This window comes from Lissotriton vulgaris, chromosome 4_1 (assembly GCF_964263255.1).
Source record: "Lissotriton vulgaris chromosome 4_1, aLisVul1.2, whole genome shotgun sequence".
In the NCBI taxonomy this organism is placed as follows: Eukaryota; Metazoa; Chordata; class Amphibia; order Caudata; family Salamandridae; genus Lissotriton; species Lissotriton vulgaris.
Window position 1 is genome coordinate 2,009,469,433 of NC_141691.1, and position 14,295 is coordinate 2,009,483,727.

Consider the following 14,295-nt stretch of genomic DNA (forward strand, 5'->3'; position numbering starts at 1 on the left):
TATGTACTTGTTGTGTTATTTTTATATTCACATCACTGTAAGTTGCAGTAGCATCACACATCATAGGTCCTGAAGAAAGCCGGGGAACCCCCCCTATAGGCTGAAACATGTGGACCACTTCTGCACAGCGCTAATGAGTAGTTCCAGTTCAATACTACTCAGCGTGTTTTTAATCGTGAACACCTAGACGGCAGTTAGAACATTTCCTGAGTCTTGGTAGCTCATTTTATTCACTATTATCATTTAAGCACTGCACCCTTTTGTTTCCATCTGCACTTTTGATGAGTAACATGGCTAAAGTTTTTTGGCTTGGATTTCCGACATTATATGGTCGGAGGAGATTGAGAGAGACTTTCACTTCCCACATGATGATATTCCATCACGAGGGTGGTCTGACGGGACGTGTCCTAGCCAATGCTCTAGTCTCTGCCACATAGTAACATCTTTACACGCATACACCCTTTTGTGACACACTCTCCGTCATGGCTACACACCATTCTTTGACCTGATCTGCTCTTTTTTGTATTATGTATTGCGACTAGGGGTTCGAGCAGACAGGTCGGTAAATATTTCCCCTTGACCCTCCTTACCTTTATGTTTTAGAAAGGCTGCTGGCCTTTAAACTGTCACATCCTATTTTATACTAGGGACGTAAAGGTAGTTTCAATCCCCCTGCCCTATAATGTACTTGAGCCTTATAGGGGAGGTCATGCGAATCATAGGGGTACCCTAACCCTAGCGTATATAGGTGTTTTCACTGTATTCTAAGAGAGTTTGCAGCATAGCACTGGCCATGGTTAGCCAGTGCCCAGGGTCAGTCAGAGTCACTTACCACCAATAATGGTCAGCATAAAGTTGGGGGTGCCCAGGATACAGGATGACTTTGCAACAGGTACCATTAGCATTAAGAGAACTATATTTAAATTCCAAGCTTGAGCTTGAATAGTGCTTGGATGATTCACTCTTTATGGCCTGAATGAAGGCTGTGACCACAGATAATGTAAAGAGGCAAATGCTATCTGTTTGGTATTCCAGTGAAGTGTACACGAATGAACATAAGTGTATGCCAATCCCACCTTTGTCAAATGCAGCAAGTAGCAAGTATCTTGAACTGACATTTTAAGAGGGTTTATATGCTTTGCTAAGCAGCAACATACAAATATTTCCTACTTTGCAGCATAGCACTCTCACATGATTGGTTTACATGCCTCACACAAGCTCTACACACTCTCTTCTAAATGTTTAAGGTAACCAGACTTTAGCATTTGAATCTAGCAATCTGGCACATGAGGGCCTAGAGTTCTGATGTCTAAAAGCACCAGAAGTAGACCCTTTGGCCCTGCTGGTCAGGGGACACAAGTTCGATGGCACCTTTGGCGAGGAGCAGCTTTACTTTTTCTTGCAATAGAGTTATGAGGTCTTTACTCACTGCATAGCAATGAGATATGTTAGTGGTGTGCACCACAAGAGGCAGCACTTGTTTACTGATTATTTCCTTTTATTGTGGCCAGAAAAACCTTAACCCCCACCCGTACCCCATTACTCCCCCCCCCCCCCCCCACCCCCCCCCCCCCCCCGAGAGGTGTATTGCGATTGGAGGTTGTGGCACCCTTGCCAGACTTGCCTCTTCCTTTACCTATGCTTTTTCCACGTTAACCAACTCTGCTTAAGTATCTGGGTCCCTGGCTATCCTGAAAGAACTGGTTTTTCTGGTATCCCTGACTTTGTGCAGGTGGTGAAGTCTTCCAACCTCCTCTTGCCTGCTGCATTCGAAAGGGAGACTTGGGTGTTTGTGTCTGGAAAGCGGTCTCACAATATTTATTTGCTCACACCTACTGCAAACAGATGCTCACCATAGAACGAGACCCTATTGAGGTGCTTTTGCAACTCTACCCTGGACCAGGCACACTGAACCTAGTGTGGCATCTCAGTAGGATACTGCTTTTTATCTCCATGGAGGCAGTATCAATAGGGTCCAGAATGGACTGAATATTGAAGGTTGAAATTATTTTTCCATCTGGAACAAGTTCTTGTCCCCACTTATGATACACCTCTGGGAGGTGCTTGACCAACTCCTCCATCTCCCCCCATTGAGAATGGTTGCACCTTGAGAGCAGTCCAACTGAGTCGGTAATGCTCCAGTGTTTCCTGCACTCCTTGTCTGGAGGCAGTGCATCACCTGTTGCCTGGAGCCTAATATGGTGTTGTGCCACTCTTTGGATGACTGCGTAATATGCAGTGGTGCGATAAGAGGTGTATGGAGGCCTGGACAGGATGAGACTCTGGGTCAGCAACCTAGGGGTACACTTGATATTCTTCCAAATGATCACCCCCATGCCTGGATCACAGTCTTGGTGCTGTGGATCTTATCTGTATCAGTGTGGTCCGACAGAATAGACTGCTGTGACAAGAGGTGGTGCCAGTGTTTCATGTTGTGGAGTAAGGGAGCTTCGGTGGTGAAACCTGTTAATGGAGCGGTAATTGAAAAAAACAGCAAATAAACAAGAAATATTTCCAGTTTCACAATTTATTATACAAGAAAAATAAAAACCTTTCAATGAGGAGAAAACTTTTCCATCATGAGTACTCGAGTCACCACCACACTGGACAACAGGTTATCAGGTTCGAAATGTCCGAACCACCATCACATCACTTATAGCACACCAGGCGCTGGCTCAGCATATACTCAATGCATGGGAAGGGGTTAGCCGGTGCTTAATACTTGTAAATTTCTACTACGTCATTGAAGTCGCAGTTCATATTCGCATGTATTTCTGCGGGTGTCATTACAAGGAGGTTATATACAATAATTCAATTCATTTTATCTTTAAAAGCTATTTCCCAGTTCTTCTGTATTTTAGGTCTATTGTTTTGTTTGGAAGTGCAGAATTTACAGTGAATGCTCCAAATGCTTGAGTTCAACAGGGGGACTACAAGGCAGTAACATAAAACAAAATCATGTTAATGGTATGAAATTACTCAATTAGCAGACCACAGTATATTTCTTGGTTTATAAATAGATGCTGTGAAACATTCACTTCTTATATTTAAATATTATTATGCAAACAATGTCTGGAGAAAACAAGTAAGATCCTTTGAATGCTGTCCGGAATGTGTTTAAATGTTTCTGCCGAGCCTGAACCATCTAATTGTGCTTTGATGGTATAACCTAGTGGAAATCAAAATATTTTTATTTCAAAATGTAACCCTCAAAATCTTAACTTTGCTGAAGCACAAAACTGCCTTTATAATCAACGCAGGAGACGGTTTTACGTAGTTATTAGAGTGTTGTCTGACGTAAATGAATGTAGACTACTGAAAACTTCCGTGACAAACTAAAGCGAATGAACAATAAATGGGATGCTATATAGCCTACTCCCACATTATTATATCCTTCTGTTTGCTCTTGTGAAGTGAATAAGCGAGAAAAAAATGTTTACCCTTATACAAGTGCGTATAGCCTTCTCAGGATAAATCTACTTTAATTTGGGAGCCTGCTTCATTATCCCTTAGACTACAGAGCCAATATTAGAAATGTACCCCCACCACTCGCACGGCTTAGGCTCTTTCAGTGACACTAACCCTTTGTATTTTATTGCTCCTTTTGAGGGATTAGAATTGGTTTCCTCTGCTCAACAGGGCTACCTTTTTATACTGGAGAGGTCTGACTGCATGGCCAACTTTAACGCACTGAGACTCGCCAAATAGTATTGCTAATATTGGAATGTGTATGAAGGTGGTTTAAATTGAAGTCAATTTTGACATTTCCTACAGTATGAGCAGTTTTGAGTGCAAACCATAGGCCGAGAACAAGATATGCTTTGACACTGAGGTAAATTATTAGCTAAAAACTGGGGTCTTAAATCAGGAAAGACATACTGGCAATGGTCAACATTTCTACATCCCAAGAATGATGGCCATGTGCAGCAGAGCGCAACAAGAAGTCAAGTGTTTTAATTTGACAAGGGAAGTTATTGCATGATCTATCAGGATGTCTCCACACAGGCTGAGAGGGAGATTTATAAATGTATGGGCATTTGAGGGATTATAAATACTAAAACTAGGCAATTGGGAGATGTCATGCAAGGATGCATTTTGGGTCACAATACCGGGAGGCTAAGACAAGTGAAAACTGAATAAGGGAGGCCCTGCACACTAGAAAATAAATCACAGCAGCAGTTTGTACTGTGCACTCAAAGCACCAAGTATATAACGTTAGTAACATAAGCAGTTAGGTGTAGGATTGTAAAACCTTTAGCAGAAACTGACAAATGTATGGAGATCACATGAGCTACTAGCATCCCTATCCATGTTGCTGGACTTCGCAGCTGGCATATTAGTATGTGGTGTGAAAACAAAAAGGCTCAAAGTTTCACTTTGGCTACAAAGGCAGCCAGGAGAGTTATCTGATTATTCTTAAAAAAAAGAAAACAATAAAAAAACAAGTATTCCCGTTCACCCAGTCATGCACTCGTCCATTCACACACAACACTGAACAAAGCCGCTTTCGTAAGACATACTGGAAAACTTTTACTCACATATTTCTACAATGTTGAAAAAAAAAAAAGAAGATAAGTTAAAAGTCTGTTCATGCCGAGAGATCACTGTTGTCGAACCTCTCTTGGTCATACACCTCCGCTACTACCTTCCTGCCAGCAAACCAACGGCCATTCAATGCATTGATGGCTTTATGGGTTTCAGAGACCATTGAAAATTCGACAAAGATCTTCACGATTATTTCAGCATCCTCCTCTTCTCCCTGCTTCTCCTGGTAAATGATAACCCGGTTCACTGCTCCAAATTTGCCGCACTCTTCTGTCACCTCTCCTTCCAGGTCATCGTCTATGTCCCTTGGATCCACCATGTTCCTGAGCACCATTACCGTTGACTGAAAATCAGAGAAAAAAATTAAGTACCATTGCTAAATTTCAGGATATGATCAACAGTTACCAGGCAAATATTAAGACAGACCATAACTTTATTTGGTTGTTTACTTTGAAAAACACATTTCATTTTTAAACATCTATACTTATTGAGTTGTGCATAGGCTTAAACCAAAATATAAGGCACCTCAAGGTAAGAAGCCAACGGTAGCAGTGTTAAGATGGTGAGGAAAAGAAAAATATCACAGAAAAGGAGTGGAAGAGACGTCACCCCATATAAACAAGCATTTGCAATGCAATAGGTCTCGCATTACTTAAGTTTGAGCTATTGGCATTGCTAAATTTTGCAACACCAATTACAACAAAAGTCTGTGTGTGTGTGTTGTGCGTGTGGTTGTGTGTCTGTATAGTTGTATGTTTGTTTGTGTGTGTGTTTGTGTGTGTGCAGTTGTATGTGTGATTGTGTGTATGTGTGTGTTTTTGGTGTGTGTGGTTGTATGTGTCGGTGTGGTGTGAATGTGGTTGCTTGTGTGGTGGTGTATGCAAGTGTGTGTGTGTGTATGTGTGTGGGTGTGTGTATGTGTGATTTTGCAGCTGTGGTTGTATATATGTGTGTGTGTGTGTGTGTGTAGTGTGTTGTTGAGTATTTTGTGTGTGCGTGCGAGTGAGTGTATGTATGTGTAGTAGTTTGTGTGCTTGTGCGTGGTTGTGTTTGTGTGTGCTTCTGGTTTAGCAACCCTACCCTATTTCAAACCATTGCTTAGATAACACGTGAGACATGGCGTATGTAGGAGCAGACTGCATGTGCCCCGCTGGACATGTCCCCAAATGGGATTTTTTTTTTCAAAGCTGCACCTCTCCCTTTAATGGACCACAGCTACTCTAAAGAGCACATTTCTGTAATCAGAAACCATTCACATGGAACTGGATCCATTGTAAGCCCAGAGGTCACTGCTGTTGCTGCTGTGACTTTATTAAGCTCCCCAACGTTTACTGCATATAGTACAGAGGGGGCTACAGAAAAATAGAGAGGGAGAAACAGAGATATATAATATGCATTGATGCTAGATGGATGAATGGGTAGATGGATGTGCGGGTGGGTGACTGGCTAGGAGTCTGGATGGATGGGTGAGTTGGTAGGTGGATTGATAGAGGTGGATGGTTGAATGAGGAGATTAAGAGAGGTATAGAAAGGGGAGAAAGAGTGTGAAGATAGTTTTAACATTTGTCCTACAGCAGGTTGTTGTTCCTAATCCGGGCCTTAATCTTCCTTACCCAATAAATGTTAGGCAGATGATTTTGTTATTCTCTGTGAAGGGACAGTTTCCGAAGTGGCCTATTAGTACACAGGTCATATTTCAGATTGCATTGCTATCAATAAAAAGATCACTTTCAATGTGATGCATTGACATAAAAGAGCACTGCTGACACAGCTCTCTTGTGTTCCAATACGAAAATATTTACTTTATCAATGTGGCTATAGAATGTCTTTAAAAATATGTAAAGAATAAGTGAGAGCTCTAAACCAGTCCTAAAAAAGTCCTTGTTGTCTGACAGACTTGAAATCACAAATAACCAGGTGGTGACTCACCCAATCCAAATACTCTACATCGCTCTTGCAAAAAAAAAAAAAAAAAAAAAAAAAAAAAAAAGAAAAGAAAGAAAATCATTTTGACTGCCTAGCAATTTGCCTCTGGTTGTGCAATAAGTGTCTCCAAATGGGCTACCAACTATGTTCAGGCAATCTATGCAGAAACATTTCTCCTCCCTCCCTCTCAAGGCTGTCTTAATGATTTTGGGTTGTGTAAACGGAGCTCATGATGCCGAAAGCCCGACACAATACAGCATGTACGGCGCCCACAGACATCCTGCCAAAGCATCTGCATTGCCTCGCAGCGCTCCCTATGATAGCAGACAGCGCGAGGAGCTTTAATCCCGATTTGGTGCGCAGATCCGTTATTACAGCCCTGGGTCACTCGTGCAGCGCTGTGCAGAAACCCATTTCTATGGTACTAGTTGATATTCCAACAGAATAACAAACAAGCCCATACATAAGATGACACAAGCACATACAAAGCTGATACAAAAACATACAGTACTGACGTAGGAGTACACACATGCTGACACACTTAAAAGCACTGACACAAGACAATGCACATAATTGGACACAAGAACATACACATCCTGACACAGGAGAACACACAAGGGCACACACTAACACAAGAAAACACTTAAGCACGAGAGCATACACCCATTTACAGAAAAGCACACGCACTGATTCAAGCACACAACTACTATCAGAAGAGCATACACATCCAGTCACAAAAGTACAGACATGCACAAACTGACACCAATCATACACAAACTGACATTCGTGTGCATGCACAATATGACACCAAAGAACAGACAAGGACACTGGGGCACAAAAATATTGATTTGAGAGTGCCTGCACACTCTGACCAATGAGTACACAAGCACCCACAAAAAAGCTTTCACAATGCGACGTAAGACAAACGTGTGACCACAAGAGTACACGTACACTGTGATGCAGAGGCGACTGGAAAGCATAGATGGACCCATAAACACAAAAGTATGTACCCACACATGAACAAAGGTATACGCACACAGTAACAAAGAGTAACGACAGTGACACAAGAGCGCACACGCGCACCAACTCCACGGTACTACAAGCGGGTGCACACACTGAAAAAATAATACACATACTCACACTAGAGCAATTAGGGTAACACGAAACGTAGACACGAACACACACTAACGCGACTGAGAGCACACACTTATACAGCAGTGTGCACACATGCATTTACATAGAGTGCACACAAGCGTTCATCGGAGCAGACATATAGACAGGGGGCAAACACTCGCACAGGAAGAACGACCAGCTCTGCTAACTTCATGGACGGGGCACTTTGGAATCATCAAATTCAGTCCTCGCCATATGCATAACAAAGCCCGCAAGGAAGAGGTAGAGGAGAGGCTGGGCAGACAAAGAGTGTAAGAGGGGCGAAGAGAAAGAGGCAGGAAATATACGCAATAAGAGAGAGAAAACGGAGCACGTGAGAGATGAAGAAGCAAATAGAGAGCAAGAGACGTGCAGACAGGCTGAGGTAGAGATACGGAGTAAGGAAGAGAGAAGGAGAGACACGGATAGGACTGCGACAAAGGAGTAGTAGCAGAGGAAGCTAGACAGGTGAAGAGAACTGTAAAAATAGAGAATGTGTAACAGAGAGAAAGGGTAGAAGACAGAAACTGCCAGAGAAACAAAGAAGGAGTAAGAGAGAACAAGCTCTTGGCATTGCTGTGGGGAGGGGGGGGGGGGAGAAATGCGAGACACAGCCTGGCGGCCGTGAAAGTGAAAGTACGGCCGGCCGTCAGAGAAATGCCTGAGGCCGAGCGCACGCTGTGGGCAGAGCCTTTGAAGTGAAGCTCTAGGAGGCAGGTGGCTCGGGGAGAAGCGCGTTCACGAGCACATGCACTGTTAGAAATCCGCCGTTGGTTTGAGAACTTATTTTGCCTCCTATAATTCTCCCCTATCCATTCCTTGCGGATTGGGATAGGCGAGACCTAAAAATAGCCAACGTACTAACCGCAAACATGGAAAAGGTTTCTAACATATTGCATCATCTTGGAGACTAAGTAGTAGGTGTTCATTCAGAAATCATCAATAGCAAAAATACCCTTCCATGCGGCTAATCAGGGAATTGCAAACCTGCGAAACCATTATGCACATGAATCACAGCACCTAAAAATTTAGATAAAACTGTATAGAGCAAGAAACAAGAAATGGGACAGATAAGCCAATATTTATCAGCACATTTAGGAATGTACCTAGAATCATATATAAGAATTAAGATCCTACACTTTAGTTGCACTTAGTTTTATTCAACTCTAAACTCAATCTAGATTCCCACATTATAATTAAGTCAGTAATGCAAATTGCAATTTGAGCTAAATCGGACAAAATAATAATAATCTGGTGCATGTTTTAGTCATGTCCAGAATCAAATACAGAAACTCTTTACTAAATAGCCTACCCTCAATCCCAACTTATACCATTAAACGCTGTCACTCTGCAGCTCTATTCATTTTTGGTAAGAAAAACTGAAATCAAACCAATTACGACCTCACTGAACTGGCTTCATCTAGAGGCATGGAGTATCTACAAAACAGCTTGCCTCAGATATAAAGCTTTGCTACTCAACACCCCAACCTACCTCCCCCTCTGATCTTGTTCACGCTGTGCTTAACAAATTCCCCATATACATATATAGTTGTTTCCCCACAAACAGATGGCTGGCATCCTCAAACAATTAGAATTGGCTTGAAAAAAAAAATGTACTGGACAACGTTAACCACTGCATTCCGTAATTCTTTACATGCTTATAAATCCTGACCTTATGCTTCTCTAAGGCAATGGTCAATTAATGCCTTCCGATATTTTGAATGATTTGTTGACACCTACATCTTCCAACAATCATTCTCTTTTGTTATCATTCTCCTGTATACAGATATACATAATTAGCCATTACCTCTTCATAACTGTTAACACTTGTCTGCAAATAGATATTTCATACTTGTTATCACTAAATATCTTTGAATAATTATTTGTTTTAATTTAATTTGCTTTGACGTGCACTAGGGTGGGCAGCGCCTTAAAATAAATAAAAATTGAGAAAACAGGATGATGTCAATTAAGAGCCAATAAGCTGGAAGAAAGATTGACCATAAAGCTAACTATTCGGGTCTCTCTCCTGTTCTCGACCCGTTAGTAGTATTTACAGTAATGCCAAAAGATGAAAGCAGCTTTGGCACCAGCACAAAGGTTCCATAGAATATTCAGGACAAATTACACATCTTTCCAAGAGGAGGCTGGAAGAGATTAACCCCTCCCCTGCTGGTGATGGAACCACTCCGTCATCAGCCGCGGTCGCAGTGTGCTGATGACGGAGCGGTTCCGTGACGGCCCGCTGAATGGAACGCCTGCGCGGCGCGGATTCCGCACCTGCGCTGAGCGTTCCATTGAGCGGGCGGGGCCGTGACGGAACCGCTCCGTCAAGAGCACAGCGCAACCGCGGCTGGTGACGGAGCGGTTCCGTCACCAGCATGCGCCCGTATCGCGGCCGCCCCGCCCCCTTAGCACTGCGGCGGAATAGCCACCGCAGTGAAGGGGTTAATCCATTCAAAAAGCATGCAGTGTATCCCAGTAGCTGTCCTACATAAAAGCTTGCCTGTCACTAGTTTCCTTAGTTTAGCGCAGTCAAGGATATAATCCAACTGACAATGATGACCTTTGCTGTAGCTAAGCTGGCATCACTGCAACCAAAATTGATAAAGGTATCCTGTGAGAAGCAGGGCCTTCATATTACCCAAGTAGTCACAAAGCATGCCAATCAGTAGGGTTGGTGAGACTCGACCTCTTATCCCGAATGATGAAATTTAAGGTCACCTGCAAGAGAGACCTCTACATTGCATACACATCAACTTCGCCCTCTTATTTACTGCAAAGGGTTGTAAGTGTGAAAGGCATTAGCAAGGAAAGTCGCTTAATCTTGGGTGGTATATTTTTAGACCACAAAAGTGGCGTTATATCTCACAAAGCTGAGCGTTCAAATGCCACATGGAAGAAAGCCCTGAAGAAAGGTAACAAATTGCACTACAAATACAGTCCCAGTGCAGGATAGCAATACATTTACAAACAAGCATTTACAATGCAATGGTCTCGGCAAAATATTATTGGTAGAGCTATTGGTATTGCTCATTATTATTTTTTATTTTTTGTATCCCTAAATAAATGGCAATGTTATTTCTATTGGCATATACACAGCTTCCCGCGTGCGGCCATCTTCTGCGCACACTGTATGTTTTCGAAGCCCTCACCGGTTGCCCCCACAGCCTGCCCTGCCCCCGCCACCATGGACACCAGGGCCTGCCCTGCCCCCGGGCCCCCCCGCGGTCAGAGTCGTTGTCAGCCGATGGGCCTCTTCTGGCCGCTGAAGCCGCTTCCCCTGCCCCATTATCAGCTCTTCATGTCGCCCCCTCTGGCTGTGCGATGACAAAAGGGACCAGGGGGCAGCCACTTACCCTGATAGCGGGCACTTACTGGGCAATAGTATCTGCGTCCCCGCGAAGGGGAGGGGGCTCACCCGGATTTACAGAAACCAGGATTCAATGGCAGATAAGCGTGTGCAGCCTGCCCATTTCCGGTGCAATGGGACATAATAAGACCCAAGCTTTGGCGCATTTTTTATATAACGCGAACTCGACCCGAAGGTATTGGACAGCTTCACATGAGCACCGGGTTCGTTAAACATGGACACATTCTATTTTGGGATGCAGGAGGAGATAAGTGATTTGCCCAGAATCACAAGATGTTGAGACAACGAGACTTGAATCTGGTTTCCAAAGCTCCAAATGCTGCTGCTCTGGCCATTTAGCCACACCCGCGTGTCACTAGGACCTACCGCACAAGCCATCTCGATATGGGAGGAGACACATTTTCACGTTCGCATCCTGCCCTACTTGCTACGAAAACTTAGCCCCCCTGCCCATGAAAATGTGTAAACAGGGCGTGGTTCTCTTGTAAAGCACCCCAATGCCCTCGAGCAAAGTTGGCGCTGGATAACGCAGCAATATATAAAAAACGAGGTTATGGCGTCCTGTTTAAGAAAATGTAAGTGAACACAAGTAGAACGTTGGAAGTCTAATTGTGACTCTGTTTATACAGAGACCAGCCAGTGGCGTAGCAAGTTTGGGAGGGGGGGCGGACCGCCCAGGGTGATATGAGTTTTGGGGGCGGAGGGCCCCCCCCCCCCTTTAGAACTGCGTGGCCGTCTCGTGGCGGTAGACAGCGGAACCCCAGCCCCCCTATCCCCCCCACCCCGCTGCCGAGGAATCCGCCAGCACCCCCCCCCGTTGTCGCCGCGGGTGACCACTTATCTGCCTACGCCATTGAGACCAGCTCTTCAATTTTATCAAATGCGCATTCTTACATTTAATGGGGGTGTCAGCTAGCAATTTTTTGCTCTATCCTCAGTTCTCCCCACCACGTACAATGCCCCCTGCAATTCGGTCACAGACAGCCGACGGGTGACCTACTATAGCCCTTCGGCCGCCCAAGAAATGCGAAGGACAGCTGCGGGCAGAGGGAAGGGGCGGACAGCGGGGCAGAATGCAAGAAAAACACACACTGATCCAGGTACTTGCACGCGGCTATTCCCACACTCTCTTGATGCTTTATCCCCAACTTGAAGCTCGTCGGGTGACCTACTATAGCCCTGCGGCCGCCCAAGAAAGGCAAAGGAGAGCTGCGGAAAGGGGGGGAGGGGGGAGGGGCGGACAGCGAGACAGAAGGCAAGAAAAACACACACGGATCCAGGTCTCTCGGCCCACTATCCAAGTCCTCCCATTGGCTCACATTTCCGGCAGCTCAAGAACACTTAGACATGGGAAAGTAGATGAGGAATCAGACAGTTTCACACACGAGTTTTAAGACTGACGCAGGTCTGTTATAAGTATTCTGTGCCAACTTGACTTCCTATCATAATTGCTGTTTTCATTAAAAGCGCAGTTATGTTTTTTAACATAGAAATACATGGAATTTCCTCAGAAGTCTTAGTTACCTCATGTCCTCGACGAAAAATGAGACGGATTGCTAACACGGAAGAACTTGCAAACAACACAGAGGCAGACATACAAGTACCGTTCGCACGCAGGGAACACACACACACGTCACCCTGAGGAGGGCAGACACATCACCCGTTCGCGGGCACGGACACACAAACAAACCTCAGTTAGAAAGAGAAACACACGCCACTCTCAGACAGGAAAACACATGCACAACACAGAGGTACGCCACTCATAGTGGGAAAGGCGTAACATATTTTATAGGCTGAAGCATACTTCACTCGAGGGCAGGCACGCATCTTAGAGCGAGGGAGGCAGGCACCCGCCTCACACGGCGAGACGGAGAGGGTGCTTCTCGGCGGAACACTTTGGCAGCTCAGGAGTGAGTTGGGGTCTGGCTGGGCTCGCCATGTCCTGTCCCAGGTGAGTGCACGTCCCGTCCTTTCGCCTGCTGTGCTTGGTGTGCCCGCTGAGAGTATGTGCTTGTGGCCGTCCAGGATTGTGAAGTCAGCCCCTGGGGTCACCCTGTATGCGCCCGTAGGACCGAGGCCACGAGCGTGAGCCCCGGACCTCGGCTCTCTCTCCCCTCTTTGAACTGGCTGCGAGAAGTGCACTGGTCCCCGGAGGACCACTCTCCCTCCCTCTTCTTCCTTCGGACCTGCAGATTGGTAGCCTACGATGTGGGGCGACGAGTGGACGAGCAGGAAAAACCCGTTCAGATCGCACGCTTAATCTAGCACAAGTCCTTCCGGAGTCCGCCCCTGGGCAAGCCAGCACAGCTGCCCACTGCCGCCGAGGGTCGGCGGTGGCTTCACCTGCGGCGACCGTCGCTCTCCTGAGCATTAGTCAAGCTGCTCGAAGCGGAGCCCCTTCGGCATGTCAGAGTTAATTTTTTATAGTTAAAGCCTCAGCCCAAGGGCTGCATTGAGTTTCAACCCAGTCTCTGCTTTTTAAACAGCATGCTTTTGTAGTCTGCAGAGGCGACCTCACAGGGGACGGGTTGGTGCAGGCTAGACGGGGGAAAAATGGCGACTCAAGCTTCCGATATTTTTTCGGATTTGGGGGCGTGGTTTTGCTGTCCTGAGTGACGGACTACGTCACAAGCTAAAGAACAGCAAAAATGACGCCCCCAAATCCGAAAAAGACGGAGCCTATTCGGAGAGGCAGCTCTCTCCTCCAATGGCTGGCCTCCATTTAGGAAGCCAGCCAATGGAGGGAGAGCCAAAAAGAGGGAGGGCTAAAGCAGCCCTCTTACTGACAATAATTCTCGGACATCCGGTCTGCCTTCGGCAGACCGGATATTACCGAGACCTAAAAAGGATATGCATATAGAGGAAGCAGGCTGTGATATTGTGGGTCAAAGAGAAGCATTTCTTTTTCAAAACTGTAATAGGCCTATTGCTTAACACAACAACTCTAAAGCGGACATAAGCTTTTTCTTAAGGCTCGCTTTATCCCAGCACATGGGCAAGGTGGTGCCTACTTACCTCCTGTTTGCGCATGAGTTTCTGCATGACCATGTGACGGGCACTGCTTCCCGATATACTCATGTGCTCTTGCTCGCTAAGCATCTCTGGCCGCTCAGCTTCCATCAAGATCTCCTCTTCTTCCTTCTCCTTCTTAATTTCCAGCAAGTTCAGCGTGGGTGGACTAGACAGCACTGGGTTTACAATACCGACTTGAGGAATAGTGATTGGGATGGGAGGCCGTGCTGGTGTCACACCTAAAAAGAAACAAAGTAATTCACAATTTGTGGCCAAGAAAGCTGTGT

At 45.3% G+C, this 14,295-nt stretch overlaps 1 protein-coding gene across 2 annotated transcripts in view; it reads right to left on the reverse strand.

The window, feature by feature from the left end:
* Nucleotides 1–2,511: 2,511 nt before the first annotated feature.
* Nucleotides 2,512–14,295, reverse strand: part of PUF60 (poly(U) binding splicing factor 60) — a 346,754-nt gene continuing 334,970 nt past the window's right edge. For both annotated transcript variants that reach the window (XM_086966385.1, XM_086966384.1), the window contains 2 exons: nucleotides 14,012–14,247; nucleotides 2,512–4,888 (listed from right to left, as the gene is read on the reverse strand). In XM_086966385.1, coding sequence (XP_086822511.1) covers nucleotides 4,589–4,888; nucleotides 14,012–14,247 — 536 coding nt within the window. In that variant the 3' untranslated portion in view covers nucleotides 2,512–4,588. The remainder of the gene's footprint in view (nucleotides 4,889–14,011; nucleotides 14,248–14,295) is intronic.